The sequence below is a fragment of the Antechinus flavipes genome, chromosome 2, assembly GCF_016432865.1.
Source record: "Antechinus flavipes isolate AdamAnt ecotype Samford, QLD, Australia chromosome 2, AdamAnt_v2, whole genome shotgun sequence".
In the NCBI taxonomy this organism is placed as follows: domain Eukaryota; kingdom Metazoa; phylum Chordata; class Mammalia; order Dasyuromorphia; family Dasyuridae; genus Antechinus; species Antechinus flavipes.
The window spans coordinates 505439992-505460832 of record NC_067399.1 but is presented as its reverse complement, the minus strand read 5'-3'; the positions used below and the strand labels follow the sequence as shown (position 1 = coordinate 505460832).

Here is a 20841-nt window from a genome sequence, read left to right as displayed (position 1 = left end):
TCAAGTTTTAACACCCTCCCTCAGTTCCTTCAACTCATCATTATATATCATAACCTTGGAACAGCTAATTATTTTGTGGATAACTAGACCAATAGTCAGGAAGACGAGTTCAAAGCCATTCTCAAACACTCAGCATCAATGTAATCCTGGACAAGTCACTTAATCTCTACCTTAACCTCTGTCTGCCTTAGTTTTCTCAACTATAAAATGGGGATAATAAAAGTACCTATATTACTGTTGTGAAGCACTTATCATAATACCTGGCCTATTATAAGTGCTTAGTAAATCATTAAATTTATTACTGAAAGATCCCCTTCACCATTCTGGTTGCCTTCTTTTGGATGCTCTCCAACATGTCAATGACCTCTTAAATCCAAATTATATGATTTATTAACCTTTTGAAGGACTTATAAAATTACTAAGTGTTCTATAAAAAAATACAAGTATGGCTCTAAAAAGAAATTTGATTGTTCTATTTAGCTCAATTCTGCAAATTCAGGAGAAGAAAGGAATTTCTTAAGTAGCTAAAAGGCTTAATATATAAGAAATTCTCAAGATTTGTTGAATGTCCTCAAAACCAACTATGATGTTGCTACTCTCTCAAAAACCTAAAAACAAAAGCAAAATCCCAGCAAACCCTATCTTCCCACTAAATAATGAGTTAGTTCAGCCTGGAATTGTCTGTAATTTTGATCTCCTAGTGTCAAGGCAGGGTCTTCTTAATCATCCACCCAAAAAACTTGGAGACCATATAATTAAGGTCCCAAATATAAAGCTTCCCAGGAGAACCTGGGATTCAGTTCAGTGATTATTATAAATTTTATCACCATTACCATTGCTACCATAAAAACACAACATTCCAAAGAGAATATACACAAACATTCCAAGAGAAAAGCAGTTTCTATCAAGAACAAGGAACTGTCTGTAACATCATAATGTGAGGTGAATCATTACAAAGGAGGGCAGCTCAACACATTGTAGTAGAAAACTAAATTTCCCAGAAACAACTTGGGGAGCCTTCTTCCCCACCTCTCCCTGGGCTTTGTCAGTTCTGGAAATGAAACTAAAAGGGGGAAAAAATAGAACATCAGTAACTTTGTCTTGAAGCTTATTGTCTTGAGAAAGATCAATCTGTTTGTCTTGTGATCTGCAAGACCCTCAGTCACCCCTTTGGGAGAATGTCTCATTCTCAGAAACTGAGCCCCTGACATAATTCTCTTAAATATGTAATGACTTAAATATGTCATGGAGCAGGGAGCAGGTGCTATAATTACCCCCAGGTACAGGGAGGCAACTAACCCTAATCTGTCTCATGCTGCCTGGTTCCAGGTTTCTGATCTAAACTTTCTCCTGGCTTCACAGTGTCTTAATATAATTCTAATAGACCATAAGATAATGCTGCTCAACTATAAACATCTCTTTCTCTCGGGAAAAGAGTGAAATAGATGAAAAGTTGCAGAGATGAAGATTTTGACTCAATAGAAAAACTTTCTAGTAATTAAAACTACGTACAAGGAGAATGGGCTACCTTAAGAGGCTATAAGTTTTACTTCCTTAGAGCTCTTTCAAATGGAGCCTTAATATCCTCTGCTCAGAGATATTATAGAAAATATTCCCATTCAAACACGGACTAACTTAAGATACCTCTTAAGTTTCTTCTATCTAACGATAATAATTATAATAATAACATTTACATAGCACATATCATGTGCCAGGCACTGTACTGAGAGCTTTGCAGATCTTATTTCATTTGATCATTACAACAACCTACAAGGTAGGTGCTTTTATGATTCCTATTTTACAGTTGAGGAAACTGAGGCAGAGAAAAGATATGTGCCTCACCCAAGTTCACATAAATAATATCTGAGGCCAGATTTAAACTCAGCTCTTCCTGACACCTGGCCCAGCATTACGTCCATCACAATACGTAGCTTACATCTCAGAAGCTCTGAAAATTCTGTAACCCTAAGAAGTTCTGTGATTTTATAGGATATGAGTTTAATGGCACCCTGATACAAGACCTGGACTGTCTGCTTCAAAATCTTTGTCAAGGTTGACCAGAGTTGGATGCCACAAAACAAGTCCATTCATTCACTTAGAAGATCCTTTTCAAAAATTAATGGTGCAGTGAAAAAAACCATATAGATTTAGAGCCAAAGGACCTAGATTAAAATCCTAGCTTTTCTATTTTTTATCTATATGATCTTGGGCAGTAAACTTTCTAGGCTTTAGTTTCCCCATCTGTAAATCGAGGAGTCTGGACCTTTCAATCCTATGAATTTCAATCCTAACTTGGGTCTTGATGCTTATTAGACTTTATCCTAATTTACCTAACTCATCAGCATAATAAGAAGGAAAATAATGTTAACTTGATCTTGATCTTGTGCTAGACACTAGGAAAAAAGAAGGAATCCAGTTCTAGTGTCCTACCCAATATTCCTTGAATAAATATAAAGAGTTCCGTAACTCCCTCAACCTACCCACCTGATGAACTACCGACATTTGTACTTAGTAAGAATCTTCTGAAGAGATGGTGATCTCTCAGTCAATGTGAAGAAAAGCCTGTGCTCCTTTTCCCCTGTAGAGCACAGTCCTTAGATGTCCAAAGACATAGGATATGGATGTGGGAAAAATTTTCCTACCTTGCTTTGTGTGTCCTGTTTCCTGGTGAACTAGGGAGGGCTGCACTGGCATTGGGGAACGGTGTCTCTGATGATGTATTGGCCATCTTATCACTGGTCAGCTCCAAGTAGGTACCATTGAGGATATAAGCCCCTTCATTGTCCTCATAATCCAAATAGAGGCTGTCCATGGGGGAGTTCCCTGGGTGATGTGGGTCACCTTGAGCAAAAATGCTGTTCACTGTTACATTCAGGACAAACTCTTTAGAATCAGAGTTCTTGCCCAAAAGTTGGTCGGAGATGGCATTCTCTGAGAGGAACTCCTGGGAGGCAAAGTGAGCATCAGTGTCTTGATTCTCCTTTTCTCCTGCATGAACCACTTGGGTAGTATTTGAATCTGATATTTAAAACAAAATAGGGGGAACAAAATGGAAAGAATGCTGAATTAGAAAGTCAAGAGATCTTGTACTGTCTAGCTGTGTGTTATTCAGCAAGACAATTCCCCACTCTGGTCTTTATTTCCCTCATCTGTGAAATAAGGCAACTGAATTAGGGGATTTCCGAGGTTATTTCCAGCTCAAATATTCTGTTTATAGGAGGCTATGAATCAAGCCAAAAGGATCTTTATGCCAGCATTAGATATGCACAGACATCAGTGTGTAGTGAGTGATCTGGGAAGAAAATCTAAAAAGTTTCTGAATCCAAAAATATTTTCCCTAGCATAACTTAATTAAAGTAAACCATTATTGATTGAGATTCAGTGCAATATTATGGAGAGAAATTTAGCTTCAAAGCCCACTTCTGATATTTACTAGTTGCATAATCATTGGAGGCTGCTTCACCTTCCTAAACCTCAGTTTTCTCTTCTGTGGGGATAATGCCATAGTACCTGCCTCACAGAATTGTGGTAAAGTTCAGTGAAATAATATATTTTAAAAAGGTCAGTTACTATGATATATTCCTTTGTTTTAAGCATTGTCTTCTTGCAGGATTGACTTAGGTCAAATGTTCTGGGGGCAGGAAGAGCAGGATGTTAGGGGTCCAAGTACTAAAGAACTGGACTCCTGGGGCTGGGCTGGGATGACATAAAGTAGAGAAAAGGGCATAGAATAGGGATTCATTTCCGCCTCTTTCTAATTTTTTACTGAGGACTGGCTCTCCTTCTATTGGAAGAGCCTGACTAACTTGTAATATTAAATCTGGAACCCTGGAGAACAGATGATCCTATTAATGTTTCTGCTGCACAAAGTCAAGATTACTCCATAGGGTAAGGCCTCCCCTTTCTGGGAGCACCAGTCTCAGATCCAGAACGTAGGGTTGGCCAGTACAGAAAGAACAGCTAACGTTCTACACAGCTACTCCTGATCAAAGCTTTGTGTAAGAACTTAGTACTAAAGAGATCTGAAGAATGTTTTCAGGTACATAAGAACAAAGCTGAGAGAAAGTAGGAGACTTGTGATGAAGCCCAGACATCCCAAATGGGAAAATGCATTCCCCAAGTGACAATAACCCTTATCCAATTAAACCTTCCCTTCAAGCCCTTTGCCAAAAAGCAAGAGCAGCAATGATCAATGTTACAGGGCATTATCTGGCATCATCCATAGTGGGGAAGTGCCCTGGACTCTCCTTGCTAGCCCATTACCTCGGAAGGCTTTGCCCCTCAGTGGAGTCTCGCAGTCCATGCCTCCTGCCCTCTCATACACCTCATTGGTCTCTTGGCCCTTCCTCAAGTTGAGATCCTCAGAGGGACTCTGCTGGCCAAACAGCTGGTTCTCTAGATCTAGTCTCTCCTTTGATGATTTCCTGTAGTAGCTGCCATTGTGTTGGACAAAGCCCACTAGCCCCTCGCCATCAAATTCACGGCTTTCTGCGCTCTCTGATGCAGTTTCGGAGAAGGTATAGTAGACAGGCTGGATGCTCTGGGAGTGAGGTTTTCTGAGAAGGGTGTATTCAAAGGTAATTGAAGGACTCTTGCCATTTTGATTCCACACCTGGAGGAAAAATAAATGGTCCTCCTATGGGTCATTCAGCTCCTTCCTCTTAGATCAGAGATCATAGAATGTCAGAGTTGGAAAGGACCTTAGAACACAGTGTTAGAATCTAGAATGTTAGAGCTGGATGGAACCTTAGAAAATAGAACATTACCATATAATATATCAGGGCTGGAAGGGACCTTAGAGCACACAGTGTTAGAATCTAGAATGTTAGAGCTGGATGGAACCTTAGAAAATAGAACATTACCATATAATATATCAGGGCTGGAAGGGACCTTAGAGCACACAGTGTTAGAATCTAGAATGTTAGAGCTGGATGGAACCTTAGAAAATAGAACATATAGTATATCAAGACTGGAAGGGACCTTAGAATATAAATTGCCAAAGCTAAAAGAGATTTTCTGTCCAACCCTTTATATACATTGCACAATTAGAACCAGAGAGGGGAAGCTGATTTATTCAAGATCACATAGCTCACTGTAAATACTTTTTAATTAGGCAGCAAGCAAGGGCAAGGAGACAAAGGGAAACCTCTTGTCTAATTGAGAATTGAATGAGGGAGAAGTCATAACAATGGCTTATGAGAAATATAAGTGCACTCTGGATCATCAAAGTTCAAATTCTCTTCCACGCAATGTTAACATTCAGCCAATTCAAAGAATTCTAATTTTTTTGTAACTATCAAGTGATGCTCAATGGATATAGTAAATCAATGAAAATCACATGAGGTTAAGAACAAAAAAACTATCTTGACCATGTTGTCTCACTGAGTTAAAACTAGAAAGAATTTTAATTAAAAAGTATCTAGTTCAATGGCTTCATTTTATAGAGGTCCAGAGAGGCTAACAGATTTGCCCAGAGTCACACGGGAAATAAGTGTCATGGATAGCATTTGAATCCAGGTCCTCTGATTTCAATTTCAGACTTTCAACTCTTTTATCCTGAGAATACTTTTTTTTTGTCATGGTTCCTGGAAAATTGGGAGCTCAGTGGGAGTTTCTACATCCATTCTGTATTGAGGGTTATGAAATACCCTGAAAGAGATTTGACAGAAGGTTCTTAATTCTCCTCTGCTCTACTGCTCAGATCCCCAAAACTGAGATCCTAGAATGTTTGATGAAGGAAGATGATGCAATCATTTTCTTGGGAGGATTCTAAAGTCATATGGCAGCTGCTTTCTTCCTAGCATAGGGTTAGGAGTAGGGTATGAGTTCAATGAACTAAAAATTTCTCTAGCCTAAAGAATCTCTAAAAGAAAATAAGGGAACAAATACCTCTGAAAACTGGCAGGATTAATGATATGGGCACACCACCCCCATGCAGGGACATAAGGAGGGATATAATTAGGCCCCACTCCAGCCAGCAGTACTATATCCTCAAATTTATTCATCCTGTCCTCTCATCTTTCCAACCTTGAGCAAAACAAAACATGGAGATATTTCATGCACCAATATTATCCTTCTTATTTCTATGATATCATCACAAGTGTCGATATCAGTTCTTATTCTGTGATATCCCTGGTGTTAACATTATTATCCTATTCTTGATATGAGACAATAAAACTTCTCTGACATTCAACACTTCCCTCTGGCAAAATATGTCATGCATAATAAGTTCCCCATTTTCTAATGCTGAGCATACCATGACATTCAGACCCTGGTTGGTGGGACCCTGGGCTACGATATATTCAATTCCAGTTTCATACACGTCCATAGGCCTTCGGTACTTCACAATGGTGCCAGCGATGTTGAAGTTCTTGGGACTGTCTACTTTGTAGTTCCCATTAAAGAAATAGAAGCCAGCTTCATCAGCAAGAGCTAGAATAGCAAAATACGCACAGGTCATTAGCCAGGAAGGAAGCCTTTGCTTAGAAACAAATAAGTATCCCTGGGCTGAATTATTCGTTGGGGGGACTATCCATGACCACAGTGGGAGACAATTTTAGAGCCCAGCAGGGATAGCACAGGAAAACCAGACCACTGTCTCCTAGAGGACTCACCTTGACTCTACCATGAACTGCACATGTAATTTGTATATTAATCTCTGATCCTGAAATTTTCCATTTGTAAAATGAAGGGTCTAAACTCAATGATCTCTAAGGCCCCTACCTAGCTCTGAAGTTCTATGTTCTAAAATCCTTTCCAGCACTAACTTTCTATGACTCAGGAGACTGCATCTCCCTTCCCCTCCCCCCTAGTACCCCTCCCACTCTCCCACCCAGCTTCTAAAAATATCTCCAAGTTCAGGACTTTTGCCACGTGGGTGAGTCAAACCCTGTGTCCGTAGCAAAAGTCTAACCCAAGTCAGTGCATGCTCAGGAAATGCACTCCTGTTTTAATATCAGCCTAAAATAAACAACAAAGGACATGTCTAGACTATTGAAAATAACTGGCTTGAGGCCCATTTGGTACTGCTATTTGGGCTGTCTTGATGGACACTTTGAATCGCTACATGGTGATTAGCCTTTGCTACAGCCAATGAAGCAGACCCCAAATGCTTCATTCATTGGCCAAAGAAAGAGGGGCACAGATTGATTCTACAGTTTCCCCCACTTCAAAATTAACCTCAGTTCTGGTCCCAGTTCTTCCATTTACCATGTGACCATGGGCCAGTCCTTTCCCAAACTAATCCTCAATCTCTCCAACTATAAAATGAGGGATAGGGGAGTCAATTAAAGTACTGCATTCAGATTCAGAATCCCGACTCTGTTGCTGCTTTTAGGACCTTAAGCTAGTCATTTAAACTCACTAGATCCAAGTTTCCTTATCTATAAAATAACAGAGTTGAAAACAATAGACTCTAGGGTCCTTTCCAGTTGTATTTTCTCTGAGCTTCGATTTTCCCATCTGAAATATGAGGGTTAGTCTAGATCATACACTAAGGTCCCTGGAATTCTATATCTTAAGATCCCTTCCAGTTCTAGCATCCTCTGTTCTATAACATCCATGATACTGTTCCCAGCCAAAAACAAAAAGAAATCGCTTTTGGATTGCTAGTGATTCTACTCCCTGGCTCTATATCCAGAGTACCCAAAATTTTCTCACTTTAGTCTGGGAAGGATTAAATTCCATTTTCTGTGCTGAAAAGAAATGCTTTGTCAATCAGCACGCTCTGACTGAGGACCTACCAGGGGTCCAACCCTGAGCTAGGCTATTCCAAGGGATGAGTTAAATGTTAAATGAATGTTAAAGCTGTAAAAGGCCCTTATTGGCAATCTAGTTCAACTGTTTTCTTGTACACAAATGAAACTGAGGCTCAGGAAGAAGTGAGTTGGCCAATTATCACACACCTGAACTGATAAAGGGACAAAGCCAGCGTCAAACTCAGCTCTCTGGACTATAAGTCTGGTAGGCTTTCCTCTATATTGCACTACTTCCAGGAGCTAGAGAAGAGAAGGCAGAATTATGTCTTGGGTATGGTTTGTCTTACAAAACATGTCCTTTAAAAGTTGGTTGTAGTACTATTGTTCTATAAGAAATGGCAAGTAGGCAGATTTCAGATAAACCTGGAAAGACTTACATAAATTGATGCAGAGTGAAGTGAGCAGAACTAAGAGCAGAACTACTTTGTAAGTAGTATTAGCCACATCGTATAATAATCATCTAGGATAACTTAACTCTTCTTAGCAATACAATGATCAAGACAATTCTAAAAGACTCATGATAGAAAATGCCATCCACATCCAGAAAAAAGAACTATGGAATCTGAATATATATCGAAGCACACTATTTTCACCTTTTAATTTTTGTTTTCTCTTTCTTGTGGTTTTCCTCATTTGTTTTGATTCTTCTTTCACAACACGACTAATGTGGAAATATGTTTAACACGATTGCACATGTATAACATATCAGGTTGCTTGCTGTCTTGGATTGGAGAGAGGGAAAGGAAGGAGGACAAAAAAATTTGGAACTCAAAATCTTATGAATGTTGAAATTTGGAACTCAAAATCTTATGAATGTTAAAAACTATCTTTACATGTAATTGGAAAAAAATAAAATACTATTAAGTGCAAAAAAAAAGTTTATTCCAGGAACTGGAATGGCCCACTAGAGAGTAGGGGTTTTGCTTCCAAAGCTCCTGATGCAATTCAAGGAGTGAGCGTCTGGTGTAGTTAATTTATTATCAGATGAACAAAATGAGGAGAAAGGGGAGGCTTTTTTTAAAAAATCCAATTCTGAGCCAGAGGGAATTGTAGAGCAAGTTAAAGCCATACCCACAGACCCCCAGCAAGAACCTGACTGCCTGCAAAGGGTTAAATCTTTCGCCCAAATCCAAAACCCGTTTCCTGACAATAATGACCTTCCTTCCTGCGGCTTTCCTAATGCTCAGAGTCTTAACTTGGTATTTCCACGCGTCTGTTTCAAGTAAGAAAGCTCGGGAGGCAGCCCAGAGAACAGTCTGTTTCCTGGACTGTCCGTCCCTCCCACTGAAGAGGACAAAGTAACCGGCTTGGCTGGAGGCCACTCTTACACCAAGCAGCTTTCTCCAAAAGACCCCAGCCAGCGTAGACTGTCCCTGGAGGGCAGTTAAGGGGAGAACCCCAAAGGATGGGATCCTGCCCTGGGGGACATTGTTCTGGAAAGGGGGGCAGCAGTCAAAGAGCTTAGAAAGCTGCCCCATGCCTGGGCCTCTTGGGAGTAAGCCCAATTGGCTTTGAAGTGGCTCCCTCCCCAGATCAGGACCCCACCCAGCCCTAAACCTCCTGCCTTTGAGGTGGTTTAGGGTCTGCTCAGTCTGGGAGAATGGCCATAGCAGCAAATAGTTCTAAGTAATAGCCTGCTGCTTATCACCTGCATAAGCAGAACATTCTGAGGCCACATAGTGCCTAGAACAGTGCAATGCAGAGAATGAGCCCTTAATAAATATTTATTGGTTAACTGATTGAATAAAGAGAAGAAAAAGAAATACATAGGCTGTTCAATCTTTCCACCTTGCACCTCTCATCCAAAATCAAGAGAAAAAAGAATCTGAAATCGTGGATCAGAAATTATCATTAATAAGACCCATAGAGCAACTGGCCCCAGGGGCATGCTTGGGACCACATTTGATGGCCTGGAGTTCCCTATCTTACTTTTTATAGAAGCAAAATCTTAACTGTAGGAGAGATCTTGGAGATTCCCTAATTCAGCCTTTACTCATGCACAGAAATCTTCTCCACAGCATTTCTGTCCCGGTACCTAATCTCTTCTTGACCTCCAGTGACAGGGACCTCACTACCTCCAGAGATAGAGACCATTCTACTTGCAGACAGTTGTAAATGTTAGAAAGTTCTTCCTTTTGTTGAACCAAATCCCCCTGCCTATAATATTTATCCATTGATTCTGGAACTACATCGAAGTCTGTTTCCTCTCTTACATGACCAGAAGTTCCCTTTTTTCCCTTCAGCTATAAATTTTGCCCACTGATTGCAGGGGGATGAAAGGACAAATGCTGCCAGGCTAGCCGCCAAGGCCATACACACCTAAGACGTCTGCCGACTTCTTCCGTTCTACAATCTGGATGTCTCGGGCACCAGCTGGAATGTGTGTTACCAGGGAATAGCCTGCAGGAAAACTATACATTAATGACCAGGCAACTTTCTGATCAGTTTAAAAAAACAAACAAACAGGAAAAAGGGCACTACCTTTCAAGATGCCTGGGTAAAGTGGAAGCCTTTGGCCAATCATAAGGGATATTGCCATGTTTAGTATGTTTTCACTTCAATGAACTGTCTTCCCAACTAGACTGTGTGCAGGACTGTGTGAGGACAGGATTGTGCTTTAGTCCTAATTTTTTTTTGAGCCTCACAGGCTCAGCAACATTTGTTGTTCAGTGGTTTTCAATCATGTCTGATTCTTGGGGTTTTCTTGACAAAAATAACGCAGTGGTTTGTCATTTTCTTCTCCAGATCATTTTACAGATAAGAAAACTGAAGCAAACAGGGAAAGGGACCTGCCCAGAGTCACACAGTTACTAAGTATCTGAGGTCAGATTTGAAGTCTTTAGGCCTAGTCCTCTATCCATTATGATACCTAGCTGCCTATCACATAGAAAGTGTTTAATGATGGATATTTATTGTTTTTAAAAATCAATTTACATTTCTATATAACTTTAAGATTCATTAAGCCCTTTATCTCATTCATTCAATAAGTATTTATTCATTCACAAAAACTCCTAAAAGCTGATGGTATTCAATCATTTCAGTCATGTCTGAATCTTTGTGACCCCATAGATTTCTCTTAATGAAGTTTTCTTGGTAGAGATACTGGAGTGATTTGCCATTTCTTTCTCCAATAGCAAACAGACATTAAGTGACTTGCCTAAGTTAGCTAGGCAGTTTCTGAGGCTAGATTTGAACTCAGATCTTTTAAAAAGCCCAATGCTCTATCTACTGTACCACCTAGCTGCCCAGACAAGTGGTATATGTTTATTATTATGCTCAGTTTACAGATAAGAAAACAGGCTTCCTAAAGTCACCTGGCTAAGTGGTTGAACCAGGATTTGAATTGCCTTTGATTCCATTGCTCCTTCTACTATTGGCAATTTATTGAATGACTGAATAGATTTATTAGATGATCTACCAGAGGAGATTTAATCATATCTGGATAAACCTCATCTGAGAATTCTTGGACCCAACTATAAATCCCCCTGCTCTTTCCAGTTAAATTTTTACTTGCCCAGGATATACATTTAAGGGTCCCTATTTGTATAGAATTCTTGCAGTTATCCTATCTACAAATAGTCCAGAAATTATCCTTACTCTCTAAAAGGAATTCCACTTTTTAGTTTTGTAAAATTTCTGATTTTTATATCCTAAACTGGAGGGGAGGGGATCATAACAGTAGAAAAAAGCAGAGACACCAGACTCCTCATCTTGGCTCTGCTATTTATTACCTAGAGGTAACTTTGGACAAATCATTTAATCTCTCTGAACTTCAGTTTCCTCCTCTACAAAAAAGTAAGGTATTGGATGAGATGATCCCTAAAGTTCCTTCCTGCTTGAAATCTATAATCCTATGAACCTGATTAAGATCACCTTGAAAAATCCTTTGACCTTCATACCATATATACCAGACAGTAATAATACAATAAAAGAAGGCACATAAGGCTCTCTTTGTGGTCAAGAAACTTTTTTTGCCTTCATTTCCCTTGATTTCTTTGATTTTTTTCCCAGTTTGAAACCCTTCAGGTGCCTGCCCTTGAATCAGCCTCAGACCCAAGAGGAGCTACACCAAAGATATTCTAGGGAAGCTTTCCTCAACATGGCACACTGTGGCCACATTCACAGACTAACCATGATAGTTTATTTTGAAAATATCACCTTTTGAGCACAATGTTTTCAGAAAAACGTGGAAAGAACTTAATACAAACTGATGCAAAGTGAGCAAAACCAGGAGAAAATTGTATACAGTAATAGCAACATTATACAATTATCAAATGTGAATAACTTAGCTATTTTCAGAAACATACAAAAATTCAAGACAATATTCTGAAAGATTTATGATAAAAAATGCTAATCTTTCCAGAACTGATAGAGCAAACTTTCATTTTTATTTATTTCTTTTTTTGCTATTTTTAATTATTTTTTTCATAACATAATATGGAAATACGGTTTGTTTAATTGCACATGTATAACCTTTATCAAATTGCTTGCCTTTTCTATGAAGACAGAACAGGGAGAGATGATAGAAATTTTAGAACTCAGAATTGTAAATAAAGATTAAAATTTGTTTTTACATATATTTGAAAAAAAGAAAATTTTTTTAAAGAAAATACCCTAAGAGCTTGTAGGATCACATTATCTCTACTGTGTTAGCTCTATCATCTTGCCCCTCATTAATATGCATATATGCTCACATGCAAATCATACTGACAGAAAAAACAATTTACTGTTCTTTTCCTCCCAAGCATTCCACCACAGTTAAGATTTTAATTACTCTATAATAAAGCTTTCATTCCAAGCAATTTTCTCCCATCTCCTGCAGCATGCCTGCATAACTTATTCCAATTTTTGCGTCTTTGTTCACAGTGTCCTCCCTATCTGATGTGATCTGAATTCTTGTTTTGTTTTATTTTGTTTTGTTTTGTTTTTATTTTGCATTGAACTCATGAATTCATAGCTATAAGAAACTCTTGGGGAAAGAATGTCCTGCTACTAATGCCGAATAGCATCTACCTTGTAACTCATCATCTTAAAAAATTGCCAAAGACAGAGGCAACTAAGTGGTACAATGGACAGAACACCAGCCCTGAATTCAGGAAGACCTGAGTTCAAATCTGACCTCAGACACTTAACACTTCCTGTAAGACTCTAGGGAAGTCACTTAACTCCGACTGCCTCAGCATAAAAAAAAAAAAAAAAAAAAAATTGCCAAAGGCAATAACAGGCTAAGATGAGATCTGTGGTCTTCTGAATTCCAAAACTCACTCTTTCATCTCTGTCTCTCTTATCTGTGTCATCCCAAAAGAATCAACATTGGGTATTTGACCAAAAGGCAATGGAGAAATGTATGGTAGGAATAAGTATTTCATAGCATGTAGTCAACCATCATTTGTGCATAAGATGCAATGCAATAGTGATGACCGGAAAAGAGAAGGGACTGGTCATGGAGCAAGAGTTAGTGATGACAGGTGCCTTCCTGGGTATCACAAAATGTTAAAAGTGCCAAAAGACATCCAGGACATTGAGTAGTTGTTGTTTTTACTAAGGAACTATAGAAAGATCTGGGATAAGAGGTTGAGAACGGCATAAAGGGAAGACCATCGAGATCTCAGATCCATCGGAGATTTGAAGTGTGGTGGTTGGATCTGAAGGTCTCATTTCCCTGTTCCCTTCCCTCCTGCCCTAAAGCCAAAGATTATAGATAAATGAGGTTACTCACCCAGGTGGGCATTCCCTTTCCTGTAATTCCCTGTCACGTGCGTGCAGCTGCTGCCATCACCCTGACAAACGCCACATTTGTCCAGAGTGTGGGTAGAGAAGAGGACCCCATCACATCCAATGGGCTGGAAAAAGTTACAAAAAAGAGCATTGATGTGCAGGTCCAGGGGTGAGATCAGGGCTAATTTCCTGAATGTAACTAACAGTATTTTTGCTATAATGTTTAACAACCTCACATTTTCCAGACACGCAAACCCCTCGGAAGTCAATGAATTTGCAGGAGGTCCCATCACGAGCTGGCACCATTAGCTGCCTCTGGCCATCCACCGTTGTGCAATGCAAGTCACAGGGCTTGCTTGAGATGTGCACATAGTCATCTGGTAGGAAAGGGAAGCAAGAGAGACAGCCACTGAATCAATGGGAAGAGCATGTCCATCAGTAGCCATGCATGGGGTTGGGAGAGGGAATAAAGAGGAATGGAAGAGAAAAAGAAGCTTCCCCACAAAGAAAGCCCCTGGAGAACCTTCAGGGAAAGGGAAGGGTTCCAGCTCCAAGATCATCAGCAGTCCCTACCCGATAATATTTTCCCCTAGACAGAATGAGGAGGTAAGGAAAATGGGGAGACAGTACAAACCATACTGACAGAATTACACCCAGTGGTCTTCTTGGTGAATTAACTACAGTTTCAGATCCTAAGGTGAATTCCCCACTTTCCACATCCCAACAACACATTCCCAAAGCACACAGCTATAACAATATCATATTGGATAGTTTGTCTCCTATTTTACAACTTACAAAGTACTTTCATATCTATTCTATTATATGACTCCCACAACAAACCTATGCCTTCCAAGAATTAGATACTATAAGGTTAAATATGCTTCTCCATTTTACAAATAAAGGAACTGAGGCTCAGTGAAAGGAAATGATTTGCTTATAGTCATTAATAACAATTAAGTGGCAGAGCAAAGACTAACCCACACCTCTAGGCTCATTATCCAGTGCTCCTATCACAATTTTGGGCTACCTTCTGTCCATTCATCCTTCCATTAGTCACTGTGTATTCAGGAAAATTACTTTAATATCAGCCCAAGTAACACATAAAGAAGGAAAATCATGCCAAACCTTCCCTAAAAACATATACAAGGCAGGAATAAGCCAAAAAAATGAAACAAAATATAGTTTAATTACAACCCTTTTCTTCTATTTTTTATTCCGCTGGGTCCCTTCTCTCAATACCACATCAACTGGCACAGACAACTGAGAGGTAAGAAACAGCATCGTTAAAACAGACATAAGGCTTAATGGAGGGATGACATTATAACCTATATCAAATTGCCTACCATTTCTGGAAAAGAGAGTGGGAGAAAAATTTGGAACTCAAAAACTTGTAAAAAATGAATGCTATAAATTGTCTTGACATGTAATTGGGGAAAAAAAATAAAATATTATAAAGGAAGAAATGATGAGATGACACTGGACAGGAAACCAGAAAACTTAGGCTTTGAATCTGGATCTACCACTAACTCAGTGGCAGGAATCTGGGCAAATCCTTGGAGTCTCTGGACATCAGTTCCTTCTTCATAAAACAGAGATCTTCGATTATAGGATCTCAGATTTAGAGTTAGCAGGGATTTCAAAGGCCACCGAGGGGTTCACGAATTTAATTTTTTAATATATTTTAATAACCAATTTCTAAGATGATTGAGGCTTTTTATAATCGTAGGTATTTAAAAATATTTTCTGAGATTTATAGGCTTGATCAGACTGCCAATAGAATCCATGACACAAAAACAAATGAGAATTGCTATTCTAAACTAAACCCCTCATTTTACAGATAATTGAGCCCTGAAAGCTGACATGACTTTTCCAAAGTCTCACAGGCTATGTAATCATCAGAAGTAACTTTTTTAAAAACCCAGATCTTCTTACTCCACAACCAGAGCTCCTATAATAATCCCTGCTCTTCAGATACCATAAGACTATTCAGAAGGTCAAGTAATAAAATGCATGTGAAAAGTTCTTCAAAAAAAGTATCAACCACCCTCTACGTGTGAAATAGAAATGTTCGTAGCCCAAGCCAACCTCTTGCTGTTGGAGCTGTGTAAGCTCTAACCATCAATGTATTAAAGATTCCAGATTATACATTGGCTCTGGTGTGGAGCAGCCCTCTGACTAAACACCTGAAATCAAGGAGGTGGCTATGAGATGAGCTGACCCCTCTCTGAAAGAACTGAGGACCTACTAGCATTATGAGACAAGGAGACTCGTGTTACCCGGGTATAAGGGTTTCCATTGATACGTCCTTCCATTGTACACATGGGAGTTGAAGGATATGCACTGTTCCTCCCTGAAGCTTCTTCCATCAGAAGGACACTCCTAAAAGGAGACACATTAACAACATCCTGGTGAGAAACAGTTTCCAACTCTTTGTGATCCCTTTTGGGATTTTCTTGGCAAAGTTATCAGAGTGGTTTGCCATTTCCTTCTTTAGCTCATTTTACAGATGAGGAAGCTGAAGCAAACAAGGTTAAGTGTCTTGCCCAGGATCACAAGTGTCTGAAGCTGGATTAGTTATACTCAGGAAAACGACTCTCCCTTTCTTTAAGACCTGCATTCTTACCCACTAAGACAACCTAACTGCTGTACTGAGAAAACTAGACAAAGACAATATGAAGAGACTCCCAAGAAAGCAGGCAGATCAGGTAGCCTTTCTCTTTTAAAGAGAACTGATATTAGAAAAGGCTAAGATTGGTCATGAAGCTTAGAAGAGCTCATCCAGGATTAGGAGGAAGAGCACCACAAATCCATCCTCAGATACTTAGTAACTGTGTGATAGTAGGCAGGCCACTTAACTTCTGTCTGCCTCAGTTTCCTTGGCTGTAAAATGGGAATGATGATAGCACCCACTCCCCTGGATCTCAAATGAGATGATGTTTCTAAAACACTTAACCTAGTACCTGGCACACAATAGGCACTTAAATGCTTGCTTCCTTCCATATTTAAAATTAGGGTCTTGAAATCAAATTATCTCTAAGGTCTCTTCCAACTCTGATATTCTGTGTCCTAAGATCCCCTCCAGCTTGGACATATGTTCTAATGCCCCCTCCAGCTCTGGTGTTTTGTGTTTATTTGGCAAGATGACACAACTACTGGGTAATTCGGTGGAGAATGAAAAAGGGTCAGTTACCAGTTTCCTGCGCACACACACACACACACACACTCACTCACACGATTCCCCATTTCCTCTTTGGATTGGCATTGTAAAGACTATTTAAAATGAAGACTTCCTTCCCCAAACCTATTCTGGGAATGAAGACACCAGAGCTTCTTAAACAGATACCAGATCACCAAAGACTCTAACAATAATAATAGTTTCTATTTAAATAGTGCTGTGAGGTTTGCAAGCACTTTCTATGCTATCCCATTTGATTCCCCCACCAACCTTTATGAGACAGGAGCATCATTACCCACTTCACCTATGAGAAGACTGAGTAGGGGAGGGATTTGCCTGGAGTCACATAACTAGGAAAGGCCTGGGACAGAAGTCCAACTTCTCCTTTCTCATCTTCCCCGGCCCCCAAGGCCCAGGGAGGGAAGCCATGGCCAATTGTAGAACCACAGACGCAAAGAGAAGGAAAAGCCCTTGCTGGTTCCCTCACTGCTTTGCTCTCGCTTTGTTCTGCCTTGTCCACCTGTGACTTATTTGGAACTTTGTGATATAGTCTCATTTTCTATATAACCTTCCTACCAGATGGTAAGCTCCACGAGGGCAAGCTTTGCATATAGAAAGGCTTAAATAGACGCTGCATCGAGCTGACTGGGAAGGGGAGAGGAGCAGGGTTGGGCGCCCGGACCTCTGGGGCCCGGCCGGAGCTGCAGTCAACGGGACAGGTAAGGAGGAAGCCAACCCGCTCCTACCTGCACTTTGCACAGCTGGTGCCTCTTGGAGGTGCCCGTGCAGGTCTTGTTCCCGAGCCCCGAGACGGACTTCCTCCTAAACAGAGAAGCAGAGGGTCAGGTACCATGAGACATCGCACCGGGGGCTTTCTGAGGATGTCTGGGCCAGGAATCCGCTTCAGAAGAGGCCGCAGGTCCCATCCCGACCACCTGTGGATATCTCCACGCCAAAATGCACCCCCCCATCTGGACCAGGATGGACTCCTCCATTCCCCTCCTCTCCAAAAGCCGGCCTGCCACTCTGGTTTGTCCCTGTGGCTGGCCTGCGGAGGAAGAGTCCGCTTCCCTCGCTCAGGGAGACCATTCCGCTGTGACTAGTAAGGTCGCTGACTCCTCGGCCGGATTTGGGCAGTCGTCTAGAACTGGACCAGCCAGCGAAGGGAGAGGACCAGACTCTGGCATCCTCCAGCCACAATGGTGGCAAAGCGCTCAGACATCCTCCGCCAGAATCAAAGTTCTTGGGGCAGAGGCACTCTTATTTTGGCCTTGGTACTTCTAGCTCCTGCCCAGAGCGCAGTAACGACTTGTAGTAGGGGCTACAAGTAACAGGCTTGTAGGATTGTGTGGAATTGAAATTTTCCCCTTGAAGGTTGATGGATGATTCCTTAGAGCCAGCCCCACGGGGGACGGGATGGGAGCCCCACAGGGGACCAGCAGAGAGCCCCGACAGCCCCAGCCCTGAGGATGCACTTTTCCCTGCCTCCCTCAGCGCCTGGAAGTCCTACCTCTGCCGCAGACAGTGTCTCTCCTGAGACTTCACCCCTCCGCCACAAGTCCGGGTGCAAGCCGTCCACTTGGTCCACTCTCCCCACCAGTAAGCCGTGGAGTCTGCTCCTTCTTCTAGGCTATTCGAGGTCTGGGCATTACCCTGTGCAAGAGCCCCCCCAGCACCCCCACCCCCAAGAAGTCCCCTGTCAGGAGAGAAGGACTCAGAGACACGGCAGGAAGTCCCACCAACAATTCTGTTCCCAGCAGATGTCCCCCACCCAGGGCCCCCTAAGCCTCTGAGATAAAAAGGCAGGCTCCCCTCTGATCTACACAGCCAGGCTCCGGGCAACTCACTGGGAATCCAGACCAAAGACATAAAACACTGTCAGTGTCCTTAACACACCCTAGATCTTGACAGGCTTCTCACCCAGAGTTGAGTTGTTGTGATTCTCACTGAGAAAATCCAGGACCTTTACCTGTGCCCTGGAACTTCTGGAATTCCCCAACCACCAACTCTTCCCCACCCCGCCTATCCCCAAGCTACCTCCTCAAAACTTAATGCAAAACCCTCAAGCCAAGTTAACCCCTCGTCCCCTAAGAGTTGCTAATGTAAGGGCTGGGGTGGGGACTGTTGTTGCTGGAGGGAATTAAAGACTTGGCAGCATGAAAGGCAGCAATGGTCTGGTTACTATTACCTGGCAGAGAATATTAACCATGACATGATTGAGCCTGAAAAATGAAGAGGGGAGCTGATGGCCAGCATGAGGGTGAACACTTCCTCATTAGGGGGCCATTGGAAGTCCCCTTACCCCCATGGAGAGGCTACAAGTAATTTGTGCTACGTATTTAATTCTTGAGCCCCTTCTCACAAGATAGAATGGAATCTCAGTTCTGTTGGACAGGTTTCTGCCCAGGAATGAATTCTCGTAATTCATACATATCCTAACTGGTTCCAGCACCACCATTCGAAAAATGGAAAGTTCAGCCAATCAATGCATTGTTTGGTCTAACAATGGATTTGACTGACTTTTCCATCCAATTGACTGATCTGGGGACTAAACTGACCAGAAGAGCCAAGCCTGAACAATTTAGAGCTGGTTGGCATTGAACATATAGTCTAGCCCACTTCAGTGTAGAAAATGAAACCCAAAGGGCCCCAAATCATGGGGCTAGTAAGCAGGAGGGCCAGGGTTCAAATCTACAATTCTGTGCCTTTTTCATCATATCATATGGGTTGTGACTGTGTCCCTCAGAACCTACTACCCTGTCACTGCCAAAGAACCAGATCTCAGAGGAATACATAACTCCCACCAAAACCAATTAATCCGAGCATCCTGAAAAATTAGTGAATCAGGGGAAAAGACACTGGGTCAACTGGATATCTGGATAATTAGCCAAAGATTTTATTTGCTTGTTTTACATTTAACTGAATAGACTCAATGTCTTAATATGACCTTTGCATCTTGCAAAAGGCACCTTCCTTCTCTGATGACTTTCCAAGATTGGGGGCTTTTGAAAGCAGTATGAGAAGCTTCTCTGCTCACCTTAGCCATAACAAGCATGACATTCCCAGCCACCAGTACCACAGCCAATAAACCCTTCAATGGAGACCAGGTCAAGAAACCCCAACCTGAACGGTGCCATCCAGCATCCATCCTAGAAAGAACAAAACCAACATAGCACTGAGTAAGATGTTATTTGCTCACCACTGACCAGAGATGCAAAAGAGGAAGAGAAAACACAAAACTCTTACCAAGGGTCCAGATACTGAGCTCCCTACCCTACAATAGAAGATGCCTTGAGTTGCAATCTGAATAATCATCCAGACATTTGAATTAAAAAGGCTAAGTCTTGTTTATCTGTCCCCATTCCCTACCAAACCAAACTACTATAAACAGAGTTGATGACTTAGGAAAAACACAATCATATGGAATCATCTCTCCTCCCCTCCCTTCCTCAAAGAACCAATTATGAGGCAAAGAGGGGGGAGGAGGTGCCTCAGAGTGGGAAAAGCCAAGTATCTAAAGGTTGGATTGTACACAGTCTGATGAACTGAGCCTCAATCGTCCTGAAGTGCTGGTTCCCAGACTCTGAATGACTTTCATTATGCCCATCCCAGTGGGGCAGGAGATTTCCAGACAAGGAGCCGGCTCATTTTCCCAGGTTTCATTTCAACTTGAAAGTGACCAGTTGCTGGGTGAGAGAAAAGCCTACAAAGAGCTCAGAGCAATACTGACCAACACCATTTCCTCTCCTCCTTTTCCCCAAGCCAGGCTCTCAGCTTCCCACCCTGGCCCCAGCAGGTGGGGGAAACCTATTTCATGGCAGCAGAGAAATGTTGAGCCTCTTGGGAAGAAGGAGGTGGAAGTGCTTTTCATCCCTGGCCAATGCTGCATCTCTGAATGAATTTTCAGGCAATCTGGGAGAGGAAAGAGCTGAAAGGATCTCTTTTGTCCTGAGAACTGACCCTCTCCAAACCATCCAACTTGGAACAGTAGAGGATTTAAAGATGAAAGGAACCCTAGAGATCATCTAGACCAATTTCCCCGTTTTACATAAGAGGAAGCTGAAACCCATTGAGGCACAGTGTCTTGCCACATCGGTAGAAAGTAGCAAAGCTAGGATTCAAATCCAGGTCCTCAGGCTTTATCCAATGCTCCTTCTACTGCCCCAAGTTGGTTCTCCAATTTCCCAGTTA

At 41.5% G+C, this 20841-nt stretch overlaps 1 protein-coding gene across 2 annotated transcripts in view; it reads right to left on the bottom strand.

Moving 5' to 3' along the window:
• Nucleotides 1-20841, bottom strand: part of ADAMTSL2 (ADAMTS like 2) — a 47030-nt gene that overhangs the window by 24719 nt on the left and 1470 nt on the right. For both annotated transcript variants that reach the window (XM_051980284.1, XM_051980285.1), the window contains exons 3-12: nt 19688-19799; nt 18161-18303; nt 17397-17472; nt 15752-15854; nt 13707-13852; nt 13477-13600; nt 10077-10157; nt 6257-6432; nt 4264-4612; nt 2643-3018 (exon numbers count right to left, since the gene is read on the bottom strand). In XM_051980284.1, coding sequence (XP_051836244.1) covers nt 2643-3018; nt 4264-4612; nt 6257-6432; nt 10077-10157; nt 13477-13600; nt 13707-13852; nt 15752-15854; nt 17397-17472; nt 18161-18303; nt 19688-19799 — 1686 coding nt within the window. The remainder of the gene's footprint in view (nt 1-2642; nt 3019-4263; nt 4613-6256; nt 6433-10076; nt 10158-13476; nt 13601-13706; nt 13853-15751; nt 15855-17396; nt 17473-18160; nt 18304-19687; nt 19800-20841) is intronic.